Source organism: Medicago truncatula, chromosome 4 (genome assembly GCF_003473485.1).
Source record: "Medicago truncatula cultivar Jemalong A17 chromosome 4, MtrunA17r5.0-ANR, whole genome shotgun sequence".
Taxonomy (NCBI): Eukaryota; Viridiplantae; Streptophyta; class Magnoliopsida; order Fabales; family Fabaceae; genus Medicago; species Medicago truncatula.
The window spans coordinates 10,793,029-10,817,739 of record NC_053045.1 but is presented as its reverse complement, the minus strand read 5'-3'; the positions used below and the strand labels follow the sequence as shown (position 1 = coordinate 10,817,739).

At 35.1% G+C, this 24,711-nt stretch overlaps 2 protein-coding genes across 2 annotated transcripts; both read right to left on the bottom strand.

The window, feature by feature from the left end:
* Positions 1-2,901: 2,901 nt before the first annotated feature.
* Positions 2,902-3,802, bottom strand: LOC25491732 (repetitive proline-rich cell wall protein 1). The gene has a single exon (XM_013599747.3). It carries the CDS (start codon positions 3,760-3,762, stop codon positions 3,097-3,099), a length of 666 nt encoding a protein of 221 aa, XP_013455201.1. The 5' UTR covers positions 3,763-3,802; the 3' UTR covers positions 2,902-3,096.
* A 13,129-nt stretch (positions 3,803-16,931) lies between these two features.
* On the bottom strand, positions 16,932-18,781 carry LOC120579878 (uncharacterized). Its single transcript, XM_039832611.1, has 2 exons — positions 17,074-18,781; positions 16,932-16,993 (listed from the first exon to the last, which is right to left on the bottom strand). The coding sequence occupies exons 1-2, from the start codon at positions 18,779-18,781 to the stop codon at positions 16,932-16,934; spliced, it is 1,770 nt and encodes a 589-aa protein (XP_039688545.1).
* Positions 18,782-24,711: the final 5,930 nt, after the last annotated feature.

Here is a 24,711-nt window from a genome sequence, read left to right as displayed (position 1 = left end):
TGACCAATAATAATAGTAATAATACACTAGTTGACTCAATAATAAGAAAATGACAATTTATTTAAAATGACTCTAAATTAAGTACTAAATTAATAAAATTAGAATAAAAACTTAATTGAAAAGACTCTAAAAATGTGATATGACGGACTGTCATCATTAACATATGTTCATAAATCAATTTAGGTGAAAATGATTATCTTAACCTTAACTTTGTTGGCTTGACCTATCTTAACCTTCAATTATTGATTAGGTGTAGACATAAATTAATAATAATTGTACTTACTTTGACGTTGTTATGACTCACCTTAGACACTAGGGTAGTAACCATTGAAAAGAGTTAATGACCAATACATTGGTCTAACTATCTTTTTCAAAGGTATTAGAAACAAGTAACCAATAACATCATTGTCTTAGTTTGTAGTTACCTCAACGATTCAAGGAAGGAAATCTTTTCTATCTTTTTTTTTTTTTGACATATGACACCTCTCTCTCTGTATCTATCTAAAACTAAAATAATTAAAGCATTACACACGTGACATCCACGTCATCGTTGAATTGGTTAAAATTGGTTTCGGGGGGGCTAAATATGCAAAAAGGACAGTATTAAGGCTATGGGTTTATGGGTCCTCTAACTTATAAGATGTTCAACCTTTACTCTTTTATCCGATTTGAGACATATAACAGACACTTGCACACAACAGCACTCCCCCTCAAGCGTGAGTCGCTCCCCTAGAGTGGAAGCTTTTTACTTTGCATGTATAGCCATTGCTGCACAAGAAGCCACTTGTTGCTTGTACCGCGTGGAAGCTTTTTACTTTGCATGTATAGCCGTTGCTGCACAAGAAGCCACTTGTTGCTTGTACCGTCGTTGCTGCTTTCTGCACAACTGACAGGCGGCCTCAGTCGTACCCTTCATCGAACCGGGGTTCTGATACCACTGTTGGGTCAGCGAGGGGAGCTTGGGGGAGCGTCCACATCGAGGCTAGAACAACCAGACAAGCAAGGGAGACACCACACTCTTACCCAAAACCTTAAGGCTTTGGGTTTATGGTCCTCTTACTTATAAGGTGTTCAACCTTTACTCTTTTATCCGATGTGGGGCATATAACTCACACTTGCACACAACAACATCTTTTGCTTTGAAGGATTTTGATCATCGATATTCTGATTTCTCTTGTAACGCTCGTAACGTTCGACTAGATAATTAAAGTAGCTTGTATAGATGATTGAGTAAGTAGAATATGGATTTTTTACTTACATCCCACTATTTTTTCTCTTTGATTGTGTTGGTAATTAGACTAGTGAGATAATTACATTTGAGAGAATCCATTCTCAACACTGGCCTACCCAATAAGCTAAGATTGGGATTATCTCCCATATCTTTTTCACTGGACCTAGTGCAAAGTAAATCTCCATCGTTCATTTTCAAAAAAATATTTTTGACATGCTCCAAGTGAGTCAAACGAGAGTGGCTAAGATCCCACTAGACTATCCGATCACTCCAACTATAAACTACATAGTAATAAATATTTTCATTGCTCTATCCACTCTAATTTGAGTGACTGAGTAACACAATTTTATTTTGTTCAGAAAATTCATTAAAAAGAGTATAATGAAGGAATTCAACTAAATATAAGTATTTGAAAACAAAATAAAGGTACGTAAACAAAATAAATGTAAGAGAGGTGTTAGTTTTAAGGATTAAATATTTGTGTTTTAAAGATTGTAAATTCATTCTTTTTATGTGAGTTTGAAATTTTACATTCTTTATTTTAATTTATTTTGACTAAAAGTAATATATTCATTCAAATTGTGTGGTAGATTTCTTCGAGTACAACACAAAGTTCATTTCGCTAAAACTAAGAGAGGTGTTAGATTTAAGGATTAAATATTTGTGTTTTAAAGATTGTAAATTCATTCTTTATATGTGAGTGAGTTTGAAATGTTACATTCTTTATTTTAATTTATTTTGACTAAAAGTAATATATTCATTCAAATCGTGTGGTAGATTTCTTCGAGTACAACACAAATTTCATTATTTACCTATCTTATAAAAATATCCCAAAATCACCAATCTTCTTTGAATGAAGATTAAAAAATGTTAGACTTAAAAAGAAGATGAAGCTTCTCGGGCTAAAAAACTATGGCCTGCTCATGTTCTTATATTTATTATTTTTCTTATCAAGTTCTTATATTTGTTATGAGTTATAGACAATTATTGTGGCTATTGTTTAATATTTGGAACCTTAATTGCACATATTTTCCCACGTTCACTTTCATGTCAATATGGTGGGGGACTCTTATCTTCCAAAGGAAATATAACTTTGTATATCACACAACTTCAGCTATCTTTATATCATAAAAAAAATAAGAAATCACAATATATATTGAGTGAATCATCGTTTTAGCCCTAAAAATTATATTTAAGATTAGGTAATAATATAATCATTGAAATTTGTAAAATGGCAATTTAATCTCTTAAATTGAAGGATTAGTTCATCTGCCGAAATATATCTTCAGAAATCATCGATAAAAACCAATTAAAAACCTAATTTTCTTGATCATTCTCTTAATTGGTGCATCAACACAAATATAGAACCTTGAAAATTGTAATTGTAAATTTGAAAAGATAACTAAATTATATGAGTGTATAATTTGTCCAAACTCCAACTCTTAAAATTTTAAGCACCAAAATCATTTTTCACTAAAGCTACTACTGAGTCAAGCTATAATGCAATGAAATTCCAAGTACGTGAAGTTTAGTAAATTCTAGATTCAAACATAAATTAATTATTCGTTATGTCTACTACAGAAAATTGAACTTTCATGCACCTTACTGATATGACAGAGTATTAAGTAGAGTATATATATACTATGTCCAATTTAGTCAACCAACACAAATTAAAAAGTGCTAAATCACAACGTTCTTATTCATAACTTGGAGTACAAATGCACCATTTTCTTTCACATTCTTATCTTGGTAATAGGATTTGTAAACAAAAGACTAAAATGAAGATTCCAAGAATATATAATCCTTGCTTTGGAAACATTATATATCTCTTATTTAACTTATTTACTTAAAAGCATCCGAGAGTCCTATGGGTGGTGAGGAGGTCCGTAAACTGGTGGCTTCTCGACTGGAGGCTTGTAAACCGGTGGCTTGTAGACTGGAGGTTTCTCAACTGGGGGCTTGTAAACAGGTGGCTTGTAGACCGGAGGCTTCTCAACTGGAGGCTTGTAAACGGGTGGCTTGTAGACTGGAGGCTTGTATACAGGTGGCTTCACTACTGGTGGCTTGTAGACTGGGGGCTTGTAAACAGGTGGCTTCACTACTGGTGGCTTGTAAACTGGAGGCTTCTCAACTGGTGGCTTGTAAACAGGAGGTTTGTAGACTGGGGGTTTCACTACTGGGGGTTTGTATACAGGTGGCTTGTAAACTGGGGGCTTCTCTACTGGTGGTTTGTAAACTGGTGGCTTGTACACCGGTGGCTTGTAAACAGGAGGTTTGTAGACTGGGGGTTTCACTACTGGGGGTTTGTACACAGGTGGCTTGTACACCGGTGGTTTGTAAACTGGAGGCTTCTCTACTGGTGGCTTATATACTGGTGGCTTTTCTACAGGGGGTTTGTAGACCGGGGGTTTCTCAACTGGTGGCTTATACACCGGTGGTTGGTAAACCGGAGGCTTCTCATAATTGGCAAGACCCTGAGGAATGGCAAATAGAGCAAAAAGAAGCAGCACTAGGAAGTTTGAGGAAGCCATGTTAGTGACTTATGAGTTTGGTGCAGAAAACACAAGAGTGACTTCCTCCTTTTATACTAGTCGTGATCTTTGTGAATCCACTCACAATCTTGATAAGGTGATGACTTGGCCCTTTCTTGTAACAAAATTCAAGGGTTGTTGGTGATTTTCTACATTATTTACCTATGATTTTGTTTTTATATAGTTGCCAGGTTTGAAATTATGTGTGAATTGATTGGACAAATTGCCTAATTTTACAATAATACACCGACAGGATCAGTAATTAAATATGCCAAAAAAATGTTATTATATAATTTTTCAGTGAGAGTGGTTGCTATCATCATAACTAAACGAAGATCTGGTACAAGATCGTACAATTCTAAAAAATGATGAAAAATAATAGAGACGTGAAACTTGGTCTCATACATTATAAAAATTATTTTTATGATGATGATTAATAGGGTATAGTTGCCATTTATAAATGCAAAACAAAGAATTCCTCCATACCACAGTGTTCCTTTTGAACTGGCATTAAGTTAGACTGAGTTTAGCATCACCAAATATATATATTTTTTATTAAATTAGCTTCACTATATTATATAGCTTTAGTTCCTGCGTTTCGTAATGGATGAGGTATGTGTGTGAAAAAAAAATATATGTTTGGAATTACGGTATTTATCCATTCAAATCGGTATATTATATCTAAAAGAGTACAAGTTCTATGTCTAAAATTCAAAGATTCAATTTGTAAACAAACTCAAAACATCTCTAAATTAAGAGCACGATGAAGTACTCGTATATCCGAATATATAATATTGATGTTCAAGTCATCATTAGTTAAATCAATTATAAGATAAAGCTGATTTATCAATTTGATAGGAATAAGTACCATAATAAAATGGAAAAACCGAACTATACTACATAAAGAGGAAAACCAACTACGCCTCACTTTTGAATATATAAATTTCGGTGTACTGATACTCTAACTTTCTAATTCTATATATTAAAGATCATCTTATGAGTTGAAGGGTTATTTGTTCACATTCATATTTTAGAAAAACATTGTTTCATACGATAAATTTTGATGCTCTATGCTATATATTTTGATTGTAATGTTCACCTAACTTTTTCTTGATTGTGCATGCACCCATTATCCTTCCACCCACTCCTTTGTCTTGGTGAATACATTGTTTCGAAATGACTAATAACAATGAGTTTTAAGAAATTGTTTGACTACATTGGTAAGGAGTTGCACTAAAAGCATATTCATGGAAAAGTGCACCACTTTCGTAGAAATTAAAAAAAAAAAAATAAATAAATAAATTTAAAAATACATCTGATTTTATATAAGAGTAGTGCTAGCAACACTCTTACTGTTATAATTAATACACACTCAAAAGTTTGATTGCAACTTAGCAACTCCGTCAATGTAGAAAGCAAACTAAGAATTGAAATTTCACAATGCAAAATAGATCAAGCAAGAACCAAAACGAAAATTACTTCAACTAACCACCCAATTACACCACTACAACTTTCAAAAGAATATAAAAAAAAAAAATAGAAACTCAGTCAAGAGTGCTCCCACACCTTACCAAAAGAAAACAAGTGTCACCCTTGTTAAGTTTACTTCACTTAATAACACTTTTTTGCAGATATTAAACTTCATCGATTATTATATATCCTCTGTCTCAAATTAAGGGTTCCTTTTGAGTTTTACATAATTGTTAAAGAAATGATAAGAAATATGTTCAAAATATGTTTCATTTTCTAAAACACTCTTATTAATTATAGTTAATGGTAGTGGCGTATTTAGGACCTTGAGTTAGGCAATGGCGGATCTTGAGTTTTTATCTTGGGGGTGCCAAAATTTATGGAATATATGTTTAGTTGTTTCATAATATTCTTCAGATCAGTAACCGGTCTAGGGGTCAGTTTTTTGCTAGAATTCAGTGTAGTGGTGCGTGTTCGATTCCCCCTCAAGAACATTTTTTTAATAAAATTTAAAATATAATATAATAGAAATATAAAAATGAGGGGAATTAGGACTCAGACACGAGACATCCAAAAGAAAATTGTACTTCCTAACCATCGAGACAAAGGGAATCTTGTGTAATTATAGAAAAACTGGGGGATGCCATGGCAAAAACAATCACATTTTGAATTATATTGAACAACTTGGTCCTTCTGCTAACTTGTGTGTTATTTACGGTCAAAAATTAGTAACAAAATTATTGCACTTACAAATAAATTAGTCTTTGAGTTATATCATTGTCTGTCAAATTAGTTCTTACAAATTTACAACAGACCAAGGTACCAGTCTTATTTAAAATTATTTTTTTTCAATGAAAAATATTAGTAATTAGTTGCGGATTAGTTCTTTCCGGATTAAACTCCTGGTGACTCAGAAACTGCAGACAACAAGAAGAATAAGAGGAAATCATCCAAAGTCACAACATCTCCTCCAACAAAGAAGTTAAAGAAAGTCGAGGTTAAGAGGAAAGGTGATGAGAAAGTTTCTCAAGCACCCAAAAAGACGAGGCAATCCAAAACCGACTCAGAGACAAATTAAGAGTATGTGACTTTGTGATCTGTCTACAAAACGGATTTTTCCAAGCTCACAAGGAACTCTGGTACTATTCACTCACTCATTCCCTCACCAGAAAGGAAGAAGAATGTACATGCTAAGGAAGATTTGTGTCATCTAATATTCATCGATGTAGATGAGTGTGAGAACCAAGAGAAGCAACAGAAGCAAGCAGAAGAAGTCAGCATGCTAGTCACAGAAGCAGCTACCGTTGAGCCAACCTCACAACAGCTACCGTTGAGCCAACCTCACCAGGCAAAGCAGAAGAATCTCATAATACAAAAGGTATTGATCTTGAGCTTACATAATATGTTAACATTTCTTCAGTACCATCCATCATTATTCCTTCGCCACCTATATCATTACCCTCTAGCTAAACCATTTATCAAAACACTGATTCAGATTTTCTGAATAGTCTGTTCAGTCATACAAATGGTGATCTGTTGAACTCTCACATCCTACCTCCACTCCAATCTGAGAAAATCACAACATAAAATAACAACACAAAAGTCGAAAAAAAATCAATTTTGCCCCACACTTTTTTAGTTCTCAGGGAGCACACTCCATGCCCTAGGCGCATGTGACTGTGAAACGCACCCTACCCTAGGTGCATGGTCCATGCCCTAGGAGCATGGTCCATGTCAGATTAGATCTTCAGAAGCTTGTGACACTAGGTCTGCTAGATCTTTGGTATTTGGTTCTTGGATGATCGAGGGAAAGTCTGGGATAAAGGTTCTGCATTCTTTTCTGATTGAGAATCCATTTGACATTACCACAGACTTGATGATTCTCATATTTCCCATAAATTATGTTGTCATCACTTGAGCTACCTGTATTCCTAGGTCATGAAAACCCACACCTTCCAGTTTTTGAACTATTCTGCTTTGATGAAATAGTTATGTAAGAAGTCTTGGGTATTAGACAATCTTTATCTTTTTCTCAATCGTTGTATGATGACAGGACATCTTACGTTATTTTTAGCATGTTTTTTGTAGCGCCCTATTTCTATTAAAGCAATAAAACACGCGAATAATATAAATATCCAAGAAATAGACGCCACATCATCAACAATGTTCAAATAACAAGCATATATAAAAATTCTATACCGTTGCAGCGGATATAAACCATACACTTCAAAAGTATACATGCCATGAGGTCAAAATACATCAACATAAAAATTCTTCAAATTCCGACAATTGGGTAAATCTCCACAACACAAATAAATCCAAAATAAACAATCTAGAATAATCATAAGACATACATCCTAGATCAGAGCCTATCCTAAGACTCTAAGGAAACGATAACGGAGATAACTCCCTCTATCTAAGCAATCACCAAGCAACTCACCAAAGCGACTAATCTTGCACTTCGTCTACCCATCCATATAGACAGGTAGGTGGTCAAAACCACTAGGGGTAAGCTTTACAACAATCATAATCCACATAAATAGTTAGACATAAATGAATCAAATCAAGTATCAATTAATTAATCATGAGCAATTAACTTCCATATACACATTCATGCAACAATTCTAAATATCACAAGTATGTATTCATCAAACACACTTATCATCATCAATCATCATTCAAATACATCAATTAAGACTCACGCCAATATGATATGTGCCTAATCCCGACACATATATGCATGTGGTACCAAATCACCTCAAGGTCGTCACACATGATGCAACAAAAACATCATATGTAAAATTTCACACCCGTCTTACATTATCACCAAAGTAAAAGAGTAACCCTCCTTTACAACATCAAGACTCAACATGACTATGATGCATGGACATACAAGGAAAGACTTGACAATGCAAAATCACCTCATAAATATTCAACAACAATATAAAGGATAACATCAACAACAATTGCATTATCAAATATTTACGTCCACACAACAATAAAGTCATAATCCAATTAAGAGTCATCATCACATTTTCATCATAATTATCAGTAATCATCAACATCAATTGATATATAAATATTAATCAACATCAACCATATAGTATAGTTCCACCATTCCAAATACTTATCATATTCCAAGTAAAGAGAAAATGCAACACCTTATGATAATATCATATTCAACAATTAAAAATTCATTCACATATCTTCATTTAGTCATATAAAGTTATCTACAAAAGATTTATAAGGTAATTGGCTTTAAAGAACCATTTTTGACAAAGTTCAACTCTCATTTTACAACTTTAAAATAATTGAGACAAATGAACTAACACCAAGTAAATAAACTCTAGGGCCTCGACTATGTATACACTTAGATCACATATGAGTGTAGTTGAATATACATGTGCGTTTCACCGGCCTACTACGACAAAATCATCAAAATCACAGGTTACGACAAGTTCGTATCATTTTACCAATTTTCAAGTTATCCGACAAAACAAGGTAAACACATTTGGAAACCTCAACTAAGTATATACACCAATCACATATGAGTGCAATAGTGTATACATCAAGGTCCCATAGGCCAACTCACTTAAATTCAAAGTTTTGCAAAGTTCGTATCGCTTTACTCATAATGTAAAACCAATTCACTTTCAAAACAAAACCAAGTTAAATTCACCACAACGTAGCTTAAATACTCTTAAACACATTAATTTAACTCATAGTACACAAGTTTTGAAGTTTGGAAACAATCCATAAGTTTTGGGTTGACTTAGAAATAGTTATGCGGAATTTTCATAAAATTTCACTAAGACCTCCTTGGAGTATTTTCATCATAACTCAAAAACCAAAAATCATTTTCAAGTCAAACCAACGCCACTGGAAAGCTAACACAATTATCTAAAACTTTCATATTTATACCAAAGACCAATTCAAAACAAAAATATGTGAAAAAGACGCAAGATTGCGAAACAGGGAATGATGTCACTGTGCAGCTCGCCCTGTGAGTGAATCACTCGCCATGGGGAGTTAACACACAGGAAGCACCTCCTGCTCGCCTCCCGCTCGCCATGGCGAGTTGTGACAGGCTTCTGGAGTTCTACTACAAAAAAAAACTCATTTTTCACCCCAAAATCCCAATTTTGACCCAATACCCAAATTTGATCCCAAAGTTTGTCTAAACATGAAAAGACACTCAAATCCATATAAAAACTTGAATCCAACATAATTTCAACAAAATTACCATTTGACCTATTTTTCATGAAAACTTCAAGAACAATAGAAACTCACTTCAAGCTCTATGGTTAAGATTACCCAAGGTTTCAATCATCAACAACAACTACTCACAATCACAACAACAACAATCAGAAGTGAATTCATCAACAATTCACCAACAATAACATTATACTTCATCAATTTTGAGCAAAAACACAAGTATACATATATACATAACTTGAGCATGTAAATTCTTCATCAACAACTTAATTAACATCAATTTCACATACCCAAACATCACATCAAAGCATAACCACGAATTTCATCAATTAATTTCATAATAATCACTTTATACAAATAAGCATTTATACATGAAATTAGGGTAAAAGCTACAACTAAGTTATTATGATTGAAATCTAACCCCCTTACCTCAATTAGCAAAAATCCTAGCAAAAGCTTCAATTTAGGTCCTAGAATCTCTATCACCTCTTGAGTCTTCAAGCTTTTCTCCCTTCTAACCATTTTCCTCTTCTCTTGAACTTTCTATCTCTACCTCTCTCAAAATTCTTATGAAATGAAGTGGAAACCTATTTTTCTCTAAAATCTAGAACTTATATAGGCTCTTCTCAATTGGGTTTAACCCTAATGCCTTAGTGGGCTTAACCCACTAATTCACTAATTCTAAAATGTTTCTACTCCCTTAACGGTAAAATAATAACAACGATCACTTACCGGCTCACAACTAATTACCACACTAGTAACTTAGTAAATAATGGTTCTCACTTGAAACACTAAAAATAATCCTTACATGAAATTACTAAATTATCCTTCCAACACGAAAACCCATAAAAATGCACCCAATGATAATAATCACACATAAGCATAAATAAACACATATTAAAACAATTAAAATAAATCTAACGAAAATAGGGCTGTTACATTTTTCAGTCAATTTCAGTAGGTTTTACCAGCAAAGAAGAAGAGTATTTGATCAATTGCCTATGATTTCGGTACATTTGTAATGTATTTTATATTGAGTTTGTAATTCTATTCTTCCTGAAAAATAGCAATTTTAGGGTGTTGTTGAAGTAATTCACGAAGAAATCAAGCAAATCAGACAATGCAAGACATTTGAAGATTTATGTGGACCTTGGGAAGATGAATAATGAAGATTCAAGATGCCTCAGAAGTCTTTACAAAGGAAGGAATTTTGTTCTCAAGTTCCAAGACATCTTACATTGAAGAAAACACCTCAAAAGGCAAAGAAAACAAGAAAAACAGCACTGAAAAGGCACTGAAAAGGCACTTATGCACCCAGGTGCACAATAGGTGCCCCTAAGCTAAACAACTGAAGCGTCTGGCGCATGAAAGGGGCACTAGGCGCCTCAGCCTAGCAGGAACATGAGCTAGGTGCATGCCATTATGCGCTAGGCGCCCTGCTCCTTGCGAAAAAAGTCACTTTTTGTGACTTTTTTACCCCCAAAAGTCCATGTTTTTAGCCCAAATTAGGTGGAAACTTTCCCTGTCAATATCGCCTTCCTCATTGTACTTGCAAAAGTACAATAATCGTATTAGGGTTTGTAATGTATTGGTCATGCCTTCAGAAGGCTCTCAAAGGTTGTATTTATAGCCCTCTATTGGCCTGATTTATGGTTCTTAAGCTATACGTAATGAGGTATTAGGGTTTGTAATCGTATTAGGTATTTAGGCCGAGCTTTGGAGGTTTTAGAAGCTGGTAGAGGCGGCTCCCTAGGAAGGGCGCGTGTTGGGCCTTAGAGCCCTTTTGAAGGGTGTTAGGCATCTAGGAGGGTCTAAATGCCCTTTGGGAGGACTTCTAGGTCCTTAAGAAGATATTGACGGTCCAAAGCCTCCTAAGCACGAGTCTTGGGACAAGGCGAAATGATTAATTAGCATTTGGAATTTATTTTACGTTTATCAGTATTTTTTGTGTATGTCTTTGGATGTTGTTGTTGGAGCTTACAGAGTCCCCCTTGGGTGATTATGCTTTATCCTAGAGCCCCCTAGGGTGTGTGCTAGTCGAGTCATGCGTTTTATGCCTGATGTTTGTTCACAGCCCCCAACCACGAGTCTTGGGACAAGGCGAAGTGATTTGTAACAGCACGGCGAGTAAGTTTCCTGTTTGAGGAGTTGGCAACGAGTTTTTTGAAATTCTATATCGACGAGATCTTTCATTTTTAACATGATTGTATGGTCCAAAATGTGTGACCTTTCGATGATAGTGACGTGTTCGAATCTGGGTGTATCTTGACACGTGTCTCCAATCGTGCCAAGGATGAGCGTGTTTTTTGAGGGGGTTTTAATTGTTGTTGTCCTCTAAAACTCTTTGACCCTTCATTTCCTTCCTTTCCTCATTTCACTTCCGCATTTTTCGCCTTTTAGTTCTCCGTATTCGCGCACTTGCCAGCTGATTGTCTGGATTTCTAAGCTCACGTTTTCAATCTTCTCAAGTACTCTTCCATTTTCCTTCTCTCATTTTTCGCCTTCTCTCCTACGAATTTTGATGAGAGAGACCAACTGAGGAGAGATTCTTTAAGACATGCAACACATCCTAATGACTTGATTGATTGGGAAGCTTACGAATTAGGGCTTTTTTATCGTAGGGTTTTAGGGGAATTGTCCAATGATAGCAACACTAGTAGCGATAGCTCTAATGGTAGTGATAGTGATTTGTCGTAGGGGGAAAACTTGTCAAGAGATTTGTCATTATATGCCTCTTCCGTCTACTCAAAAAGAGATTATGTGTTTGACGTATTCTTATGAGTTGGAGATGAATCATTTAGCTGAAGAAGTTCTTCGAGCGGTGTTTTCATATATGTCGCCTTCGGATATCAATTTATTCTGAAACAAGATGGATACTTCTGCTACTGAGAACGAGAAAGATGTGACAGTGTCGCCCTGTGATGTAGGCGAGAGAGTGTGCGATCAGCGTTTGGAGGGTGTCAGGGATGATTCCTTTCTTATGTATATGACGGTGTTGGAAGAGTTTGGGGTGACGACCCTTTACGGATTTTGAGATGGATGTGCTAAAGTTTCTGAATGTGGCGCCTTCGCAAATACGTCCTAATAGCTAGGCGTTTATTCGTGGATTCAAACTACTTTGTAAGGATGAGTTTGGAGCCTTCTGTTGGCGTCTTCTTCCATTTTTATAGGACGAAAGATGTAAACAAGGGAATGTGGGTTTCAATTAGTGCCTATCCTAGTAAAAAACTTTTCCCTCCTTATGCTTCTAACTTTAAGAAGGATTGGTGTGATTCGTTTGTTAGGGTGCAAGGAGAGCCTGAGGGCTCAACTTCGTTGGTGATGGTGGAAGGAAAACCAAAGTTTCCTTTATGTTGGATCATTGCTCCGATTGCAGTGATGGGGTATGATTTTAATAAGATGGCACCCTATGAGTAGGGTATGGTGTTCTTTTTGGAGAAGTTTTTACTTATGGATATTCATGAGCTTTTGATACGATAGGGTGATTCCAATAGTCTTGAGGCGTCTTTGTGTGAGTGTTTTGATTTATTATTACTTTCTTCTTTAATAAGTGTTGCAAAAGAAAATACCTCAAGGAACTCGATCATGCGGGTTCCCGAGTGAGCTAAATGTCTTTCTGGCATCATCTATAAAAACGTCCGAACATACCCAAAAAAAACAACAAGATACAAAAACAAACAAAGAAGGGTGAATTACTCGTACACAAGTTTTCCACGTGATTTATTACATAAGGAAAAAGAAAATAATATATATACAGCAAGGTAAAATGATATTTACATAGATATAATATTTTCTTTTCATTCACTGTCCAACAACAATCACAAAGCATATTATAAAAAAAAAAAAAAAAAACTATCTTTTAAGAGGTCCAATTTGAATTAATAGTTTGACATTCAACATGACACATGCATGAACTCTTTTGACTTTTTTTTTCTTGACTCTAGTTTATTTTCTTCTCATAATTCACTACTCCATGGAGGTTCCACTCTAATGAGCATAAGGCCGTTTCGGCAACTATATCATGATTATTAGTATTTTGAGCAAGATATGCTTAAACTCTAATCATTCTAGTCCGATCGCACTACCTTATCATAGATAGTCTAGTTTTTTCAGGCTCACCGTGTCTGGTAGTACGAGTACTTTCAGCCGGGAAGCAATCCCCAACTATTGATAGGCGTTCGAAACACAAGTGCCCTCGATAGATCCTCAAAGTAACCAAACCATAACTATCCTCATTCTCATCTACACCTGAGTGTATAGGGACCTGTTATAGCTCCTTAATTGTCCCTACTTTCTAGACAAGACAAAACACTCATATTCAACTCAACAATGTCAAACAATTAACCATTTATGTTTATAAAATTGATTAGCCACATCAGAATTTTATTCAATTAGTACAGTGATGTAAATCAAACCAGTATATAATAACTCAACAAATAATAACCAGCATATGTCCCTCTTCATTTATGTATAAGCATAGAAATTCCAGCAAGTAAATCAAGCCAGTACATAATAACTGAACAATTAATGACCAGCATATGTTCTTTTTCATTTATTTATAAGCATAGAAATTTCAGCAGTAAGTAAGAACTTAGGTAATTCAATTAAACTAGTACATGTTCTTTTTATTCATGAGATTTTAACAAAGAATAATTCATGTTGCCTAGTTAAAAAGCACATATACATTTGTTTTAAAGAATTTCCTACACGTACAATATAACTATATATACTATGTCTACGTACTAAGTTAGTGATCATAGTTTGGCATTCTTAAGTTTCTTTCCTTTACAACATACCTATGAGTTGATACCATAAAATTAATGAGGTGGGATACAACTATCTCTCTTAGATCATTTCTTTTTATAGAGAAGTTTTTAATCATGATTAACATTATAAATTATCGCGTCGAATCATAATTGACACTTTAAATCATATATTTCCAACTAATTTCACTCATCGAAATCAGTTAACACTTATTGAAATTCATATGCTCATTCACTTACACAAGAGTAATACCAAATAAACATAATATAACTATCTAATCAATTCATCATTTACAAAACTTTTTCTTCTACTTATGTATTATATTTTCAAAAACTCCTAATTATATTAACTAAAACACATATAAGTCGATGTCCTTTGACATGTACTTGATCGCTAGAAATTACCACATCATCGAGAAATTAACTCTCACAAGTAGAGTTATTTACTCACATATAATCACTTAAGCACATAACTTATGCAAAATCTTTAAAATTTATTAGTAGTAATTCCCCTTACCTTCGGATTCTTCGCAAGTGGTTGCAATATTGTTTCCGTCGAAAGCAGCTCCAATATCACCTAGAATACTCACCCAAAATAAACTATCTATTAGACTATAGTCATTATCAAGGTCATAATAATAGAGATAACGAGTTAAAGTTTTCTAATTCCTTTGTTTCTCTGTATCACGTCCTTTTTTTTTCTTCAGATTATATTAGATATATTTTAATAATAGCTTGATTTTATTTTATTTCAAATGAAACTTATGTTACTACCTTTTTATATAGTCAGAATGTTTAAAAGCCATTTAATAGTCATTACGTCATTCTTAAAACAATGTTCATTTCTTTATTTTTCTTTAAACTAAAAATATGAATTAAACAAGATCTCAACTTTCTTATGAACTTTGTTTCAATCTTCATAGTTTGTATCAGTATAAAAAATACAATAATTAAATCGTGTAATTTTTTCTACTAAAAGTCTAAAACAGATCTGAGATCTCTTTATTTTATTTTATTGAATGATGTTTCTGTTGAAAAAGAATGGTTGAAAAGAGCTAAACTATTTTCATGGTTTGATTAGGTTGAAAAGAACTAAACTACTGTCACTTTCTCATCTGATAAAAGAACATTCTAATACTATGTTGTTGTTCTTCCCAAAAGAAGGGTATACTATGTTGTTGTTCTTCCCAAAAGAAGGGTTGTGGGGACCAAATCTGAGGTTATTTTAGTAGTAAATCTTGTCTCTTTCAAAAGAATAAAGAATGACTATAGATTGAATAGAGAAAGTTCAGAAAAGGAGAGAGAGAGAGAGAGAGAGAGAGAACTAACCTGATTTTTTAGAGAGAGGAGAGTTTTGTAGTGTGAGTTTATGTTCAACTAAGCATCTTATTTATAGGCACATGAGAAGTGTAGGTGTACACTAATTAAAAAATATCACACGGTTTCTCTTTCTGAAATAACTATTTCTTTTTTTATTATTATTTTAGAAACAAATTTTGAGAAAACGTGGGGAGAAAGTAGAATTTTTTTTTTCTGCCTTTGTTTATGCAAAGATAATAAAAAAATGCCCCACTTTTTCGAAAAATTGCGCAAATGCCCTACTTTTTCATAAGCCCCTGGTACCACTCCACTTGGAGTTGTGGGGTACCCTAAAAAGTCACAAATTTTTTGTCCTTATTGTACCCCGTTACTTGGACTTGCGGGGTACTTTCCTTTTTTTTTTCCACTTTTTTTACTACCCCGCAAGTTGGACTTGCGTTTTAGCTTTTGCTTTTTTTAAAAAAAAATTTAAATACTTGGAGTATAGTGGTATAATGAAGACAAAAAAAAATAAAAATTCAACGTGTAATAATTACTCTCAAATAATAAAAAACTAATTAAAATTATATAACCAATAAAATACCATAAAATCTACAATTATTTGTGGAAATGACCATACATCCTACAAACGAAATAAAGACTAGATTTTTACTGGTGTCTAATATTAATGCAATCTTTGCGGGAATGACCAGGCATCCTACAAACGCCGCATCTTCTCTCAGTTTCCACATCGTCCATCTCGGTCCTAATGCGAGTAATTGGTGGACGACCTTTCTTTACCCTACACATGGACTTGTTGGGAACCACCTTCAGTCCTTCATAATTAGGCCAATATGTCTGGTGGTGAACCACGTCGAAGTGGATGTTGTATACGGCGTATACACACTCATTCGTGAATTTGTTATCGACAAAAGTCTTGTAGTCGTGAGAAAAGCTAGAACATGCGGCAATGACATGTGAGCATGGTAGGTGTAACGCTCTGAATCGTCCACAGTCACACCATTTATTTTGCAGGTCCACCTTGTATTCTCCCTTTGGCAATCCTTCTTTATGGTCGATGGTTTCACGGACGGAAAAGGTATACCGATCCCGGTCAAACTGTGTGACATGATGACTGTTGGATTTAATCACCTCATTCCTGAGATATTTCATGCTGTTTTCTGAGAATGGCTCACCAGAATTTACCCTTGCCGCTGCCTCATGTCCTCTTTTAGCAAACAAGGCCGCCAACCTGTAATATGATGCTTTCACGATAGCTGTGATCGGGAGTCCCCGAATACCCTTATACACGTTGTTTTGTGACTCTACCAAGTTACTTGTCATATGACCCCATCGTCGACCATCATCATGTGATTGAGTCCACTTTTGTTTGGGAATATTGTCGACCCATGCTAAAGCCTTTCAGTCTGCAACAGCAATTTCAGAACGGTAGTATTCGAATGTAGGGATGTTCATGGTGTAACCTGCATTGTTTTGAAAAAAGTTAGATGTGTCGTTTTAAACAAATATGTCGAATTTACGTGGAAAGAGATATGATTTTTACCCATGCCTTCAACTTTCTTCTTAAGTTCTCCATCCTTGAATGATCTCATAAAGTTTTGTGCAATGTGTCGGACACAATACACATGGCTTGTCGGAGCATCGTGCCATCCATTATGTGGATCATCATACGCGCTCTTTATCGACACATGTCTATCAGAAATGAGGCATATGTTCTTCTGTGGGGTGACATGCTGCCTTAGATTTTTCAAAAAGAAACTCCATGCCTCCTTGGTCTCGCCTTCCACGATTGCAAAAGCAATGGGAAATATCTTGTTGTTCCCATCTTGCGCAACAGCTAACAACAATGTTCCTTTGTATTTACCATACAACCAAGTTGCGTCAATTTGAACAATTGGTTTGCAGAATTCGAAACCTGAGATGCACGGACGAAAGGCCCAAAAAAGACGCTTGAAGACGGTCTCATTTGCCACTTCTGTTGATGGGTCCGTTTGAAAATCAATTATTGTTCCTGGCAAATCTTTTTCCATGACCATCAACCATTGTGGTAGTTCTTCATAAGACTCCTCCCAATTACTATAAATTGATTTAATCGCCTTATTCCGTGCTCTCCATGCCTTTCTGTATGAAACTGTGTAATTAAACTTCTCTCGGATGTGTGCAATTATAACCTTCACTGTAATTGAAGTATCCATATGTAGTAGTGATTTAACACTTTCACATATCACATTGTAACTAAGTTTATGATGATCTTGCGTCATTTCTGTTGAGACACATGTATGATCATTCATTTTCCCAATCTCCCATTTATCAGTTTTTTTCCTCCACGAGGCCCGCAATTTGAAACCACATTTTGTATCTTTACATTTGATGACATACCTTTCAGGATCTGATTTTTTCACAATATAATCCGTTGATTTTTTCATGTGATAAAATTTAATTGCGAGAATGCAATCATTCTTGTTATGAAATTGCATCCCTAGGGCAATACCTTGATCGACCGGAAGAGCCATTGAATGATAAAGTTCAGTTGAGTGGTCATCATTGACGTTGCGCATGGACCTTGGTGGGTTGTAAGAAGCTCTGATTGGTAAAATTGGTAGTAGTGGCAGATCGTCGTCTTCGTCTTCTTCGTTCTCGTCACCGTTTTGTGCGGCAAGGAGTTCTTCATCATCATCGTCTTCATCATCTTGAACTTCATCATTTGGTTGGTCTTGAAATTGGGAGGTGAATATATTGATTTCATCGTTTAAGGTTTTGGGTTGTGTTGAACGAGATGGTGTTTGAGAGGGATGAGGTTGAGTTATTATTTGTGATGGTTCGTACACATTTTGTGACCACTTTGACTGAAAAGGTTGCGATAAGGATGCATCATAAATGGGAGACGGGTTATAGTGCGGTTGGGACGATGATGGGTTGTAGTGTTCTTGCGACGATGACGGATTGTAGTGTTGTGGTAGACTTTGGTGTTGACTAGAACTCGATGGGTAATTTAACTCAAAATTAGATGTTGGATTCTTCATCTCAAACGTAACATAAAGCTCTATATAGGACAAAGAACTGTGACTTTTATGTACGTTAAACATAAACTCAACATCGCCGTTATCGGTTATTCTTAACGCCTGGTAATGAATTGTGGTAGTTCCAACAAACATAGGATTCCGACACATAATTTCAGACACAACCATATTATCTTCGAGACATACTTTTTCCGCAATTCTTCTTTTGAGATGCAAGTAAGTACTAGCCATGCTGACTTTAAAACCTTTGGTATACTGACTTTGAAAAAAAATACCGGATTCATTTTGTTTAACTTCTCCATTATAGTACACAAAAACGTTTATATTTGGTGCCATTGAATTGGTTTGATCTTAAGAAATGAGTAAGAGTATGAAGTAGAATGGTTTGATACAATGATATCATGCAGACCACTTTTATTTATACTAACATGTAATTTAATCTGCCCTTCGAGCGGGAAAATTAAAAAAGGTACAACGCAGTTTGGACTAGCGGGCTAGAGGGTACCACGCAAGCTAGAGTAGCGGGGTAGGTAAAGCACGCGCCAGCTGGGGGGTACCACGCAAGCTGGAGTGGCGGGGTATGTAAAGCATGCGCCAGCTGGGGGTACCACGCAACCCAGAGTGGCGGGGTAGTATTTGCACGCGCCGTTCCTATTGGTTATTCAGAGGCAGCTTGTCGGCCATTTGTTTGCTAGCATGCTTCACGTGATCAAAACATGCATTGGTCATTTCAGTCAAAAATTTCTTGCAAGAAATTAATGTATTTTTTACATGCAATGGTCATCTCATGAGGCAAAGTTTACGAATTAATTCAATATTGTTGAACACCATGCTTCTGCTATTGATGCAATTGTCATTTCTATGTTTATTTGAACACTGTTGGCTTGCATGCGTTGCAGTAGTAACACAGGAACTCTTCACTTCATTGATTAAAATACCACACTACTACTTCTACCATTTACACATAGTTTTACATTATAAATACCACAACTATATTTTTACTCTTTACACATATTCTACTTATCTCAATCCTTTCCTTACTCACTCACATAAGAGATTATTTCAATCAAATTCTATAAAGCAATGGCATACTTGTGGTTGGAAAATGATCATAGATCCATGGAAGAACATATAAGAAGATGGGTATATATAGATATTAATTTGTTAATGTCATTTTTATTTTTTAATATTAATTTAAATATGTTCACGTTTTTTTAAATTTATATTTTGATTATGTTTTAATTTTATTCCTTTATTATTTTTTGTTAGGATGCAGAGGGTGCACCTCTAACCACTCGTACACGGCAAGACATCATACCAAGTCCTTATATTGAAGATTATCTACGTCAAGCTGGATTTTTTGAGGTTTCTCAAATAGGGCGTTACAAAATTGATAGGCACATCGTAACCACTCTTGTAGAAAGATAGCGGTCCGAAACACATACTTTTCATTTTCGAACGGGTGAATGTACAATCACGTTTGAAGACGTATATATTTTACTCGGCTTACCTTTTGGAGGACCAATTGTTACGGCTCCTCCAAATCTTCTGTGGAATAATTGTGCTCAATTGTTGGGAATAACTCCTCCAGCACACAAAACTGATGGTTTTACTCTCTCGTTGTCGTGATTAAAGGATAATCTGGTCGATAATAACTTCAGTGAACAATCTCCTCCGGAGGTAAAAATACAACACACAGGAGGTACCTACTATACCTCTTTGGAGGGTTCTTGTTTCCTAATACAACTGGATTATTTGTGCACAACTCTTGGTTGTATTTGTTAATGGATTTTAATGAAACAAGAAATTATAGTTGGGGATCGGCAGTTTTGGCTTACCTTTATCGTGGCTTGTGTGAGGCATCACACCCAAATATAAAAGCACTATCTGGATGTCATTTTCTGTTACAAGTTTGGGGATATTGTCGGTTGAGTTATATCGCTCCGAGAAATGATAACCCACTCCAGTAGCCGCTAGGATTAAAGTAATCGTGGTCAATTAATTTATTTATTTTTTTTGTTAATTTCCTCGCATATTCTCGCTTCTTATTAATATTATTATTTGATAAATTAGCTACTAATTTGTTTATATCATTTGTTAGATGGACAGGTGCAGGTTCAAGATACTACGAGAATCCAAGCCATGACACTATATCTTACAGAAAAAAGTTTGATGACATACTGGAACATCAAGTAATATTATAATTGATTTTTGAATGTATGAGTTTATATATATATATATATATATATATATATATATATATATATATATATTGAACGGTAATTTTTTTTTTATGTAATTTCAAGGGTAAACTAACTTTCATGGTCTAATTAAATATAATTAAGATATTTTGTTATTTAAGCTACATATTAACACTTTCATGGTCGTAAAGAAATAAAAAGCTATATGTTAACTTTCTTTTGTAAGAAAAAAAAAAGTAGGACATGCAATTAATATAGGACTAAAAAAATGTCGCGATTATAAATTAATTATTTATTTAATCATGAGTTTTTTTACAAGTATTTAATTAGGAGTTATTTAATTAATAATGAATATATATTTCACCTATCGAACTATATATATATATATATATATATATATATATATATATCAAAATTGTTAACCTTACACTACAACTTCTCTCTTCTGCCAGTTTAAATGGAGACCATACAAGAATGTTCCACACAATTTTCCTGAAGACTATTGGGAGTGGACTGCAACAACTCACCTTATATGTTTTGACAGAGTTGAATGGCATCCAACTGATAGGGTCAAGCTAGAATTTGGTTTGCCACAGGAAATACCAGGGGCCCCACGAGACATGCGACAATTCCATATAGTGGACAAACGGTTCAAGATGTGGTACCAATCAAATGGTTTTCACTTTCCACAAGAGAGCTTACATTGGGACAACCGACGGAGTTATATTTTACCTCACATGCGGCCAAGATCACTCACCCCAACTCATGCGTATATTGAGTGGTTGACAACCACATGCAACCCACGTCTAAGGATTTCAATTGACACAAAACCATCCGATTCAGATCCAAACGAAGAAGAAGAGCCGGAACATGAACCTGAAATTCACAACAACCAAACACCAATTCATGATGATTTTTGGGATCAAGACATTTTTTCTCAACTACAAGATCATCAATCCCAACCACATACAACACAAAACATTCATGGTTCTGTAATGTATGAATTTCTCGACACCCCCCAACAAAATATCATCCAACCACCACCATATACCTCCCCGAGAAATGCATATGAGCCCCATTATCAGTCAACTTACCAACAAAATTCAATGTCAAATTATGGTTACAATGACCCAAACCAAGCTAGCGCATCCAACAACAACTACTTCTCCTATAATGACCCAAACCAAGCTGGACCGTCCAACACCAATTACCCCCCTACAACAACCCACAATACCCAATGTACACCAACCAAAACTACAACCACCCACCAACACCAACAAACCTATTATCTCACTTCTCTCCGACTTCGTTGAACTCCAATGAACAATTTCTGGATATGGGATGGCCAACAAGAGAACACGATGTGTCGTTGTCACTGGGTTATGGTAGTCAGATACAATCAACTACAAATAACAATGACGAAGACCAACATAACCCTCAAGTAAATCGCGGAAGAGATCGTCGAAGACGAGGGTGTGGGACAGCCGGGCATTTATAATCATTGTAGATGGTATTTTATTGGTTATATAATTTTAATTAGTTTTTTATTATTTGAGAGTAATTATTACACGTTGAATTTTTTTTGTCTTCATTATACCACTCTACTCCAAGTAGAGGGGTATTTAAAAAAAAAAAATTTTAAAAAAAAAAGCAAAAGCTAAGACTCGCGGGGTAGTAAAAAAAGTGGAAAAAAAAAAGTAGGAAAGTACCCCGCAAGTCCAAGTAGCGGCGTACAATAAGGACAAAAAAATTGTGACTTTTTAGGGTACCCCGCAACTCCAAGTGGAGTAGTACCAGGGGCTTCTGAAAAAGTAGGGCATTTACGCAATTTTTCGAAAAAGTGGGGCATTTTTGTATTTTTTTGCATAAACAAGGGCAGAAAAAAAATTCGAGAAAGTATATAACTTTTTTTTTCTTTTCTAAAAATAATTGTTATTTGCACTCCCTTTATTTTTGTTTTTCTTTCTTTCTCCTTTTCTTTTTATCCAATAAAATTTAATTATTAATAAGAAATTATATCATATTTATTTGTCTTTATTTTTATCTTCGCGTATTTTAAAATAATTACACTATTATGTTTTATATTTTTAACTACATTTGAATATAGACTTAAAATTTTAGGATGTTACATTCGGATATGGACATTGATAACATGGAGACGGCAGGCAATGGGGTACTGGCTGAGCAAACTGACTCGCCCAGACGCAAGAAGATGAGGACTGGGAAGGGCGACTCGAAGCGGACATTTGTTGCCAGTCGGAAGGATGATGATTATGCTAGCGGGGTGGCGGGAACCATTTCTCTGAATGTTCAGGTGGCTGACTCTTTTTGGCATAAAGATTTCGACTTTCGTAGGTATGAGAGTTTAATTTGATGATGAGATTTTACTTAAATTCTAGTAATGTTAGTGGGTTTTCAACTTTTAAGTCATGCGTTTATCGTAGCTACATGGAGGATAAAGTGCCACTGTCTAAGGTTGACGTTGATGCTGGCGTTAAAAGCAAATTTGGCGAGCTAGTAATGGATACAAGAATATTAGTGCTCCGGGTCCTTTTATTAGGAAAAGTGATGGAGAAGAAACATGGTGCTTTAGAGGCAAAGTATAAAGACGCTCATGAAGATGTGGAGAAGTGGAAGCATAAAGCAACGGGTCTTGAAAGTAGGTTGAAGGAAGCCTTGGAGGATAAGAAGACTGCAGAGAAGACGACCAAAGATATGAAGGATGAAAAAGAAGTTGTTGAGCTGGAGAGAGATTCATGGAAGAAGAAGGTCGTCTAGTTGTAAGGGGATCTCGCCAAAGCTCAATTCGTCGTTGAGGATGGCAAGGGGGATCTTGCCTTATATTTTGACAATGGCTTTGAGCATACTAGGGCGCAAGTTCTGCATTTTAACCCTGATGATAATGTGAGCGAGCTGGACCCCTCCAAGATTTTGGTTGATGGAAAGTTAGTGGATGAAGAGTTATGTTGTTGTGTCTTCTTTGTTTTCGTGCTTTGTATTTTAGTTTATGTTCCTTTTGTTTTGGGAAATCTGTAATTTTATCATACTCTGGTTATTTTTCGGAGAGCCATTTGGTAATCTGAGACGTAAGAACGTGTTACTTGGTGCCTTATTCTATGATAATTTATGCATATCTTTTTTGAAATTTAGTTGCGTATTTATTTTGCTTTCAAGTGATGTGCGCTTTGTTTGTAGAAAGGTTTTATTCTACCTTTTCTTAGTTGTGATGCGTTTAGTTTTCTTCTGCGATTTCACATTTAAATACAATCTCCAAGAAATCGGAACAAGGCACGCTATGATGTCGCACCAACATGTCAAGACTACAAACCTAACAGTTGTGTTAAAATCAATGTTTGATTATGGTGAATTAGGGTTTTTGAGTTTTATGTGAAATTGGTGAAATTCATGATAATTGTTGATAATTGTTGAGTTGATGTTTATAATGTGAATTGATGAATTTTTTTGTGTTCATTTTGAATAAGGGATGTTGATTTGGTTGTTACTATGTTTGGGGTTTGAATTACCATGTTAAAAATGGGTTTGAAGTGATAAGTTTAAAACAATTGAAGTTCATGTTAATTGACGATAATAATGAGTATAATAAAGTTAGTTAAGGTAAAATTAATGTGTAATTGATTAGACAACATTAGTTTTATGATTTGGGTCTAGTTTGGTGTGAATTGGATCGAAAAATGGTGTTGAAAGGGGTTCTTCCTGAGCAAAACGCAAAAATTATAGCTTTTCCCTACCTGCATGATGAGCACGACTGTGCACCTGGATGGCACTACCGTGCAACCCTCCCTATAGTGGGAAACTCATATTTTTGGTATTTTAAGGTATCCAATGCATGTGAATATGTCACAAACCTCTAAACTTGATTAATAGAAGTATAATTTTGATGTGTAAGAGTAATTAACCTAGCTTATGATGGAAGTAAACTTAGCAATTGAAATGGTTAGA

What these genes read in the sequence shown, in the direction of transcription:
- LOC25491732 (XM_013599747.3), bottom strand. Translation starts at nt 3,762, where the DNA reads ATGGCTTCCTCAAACTTCCTAGTGCTGCTTCTTTTTGCTCTATTTGCC.
- LOC120579878 (XM_039832611.1), bottom strand. Translation starts at nt 18,781, where the DNA reads ATGGCTAGTACTTACTTGCATCTCAAAAGAAGAATTGCGGAAAAAGTA. An exon ending in GAAGAAAGTTGAAGGCATGG is followed by an intron (nt 16,994 to 17,073) that starts GTAAAAATCATA and finishes AAAACAATGCAG; the next exon opens with GTTACACCATGAACATCCCT.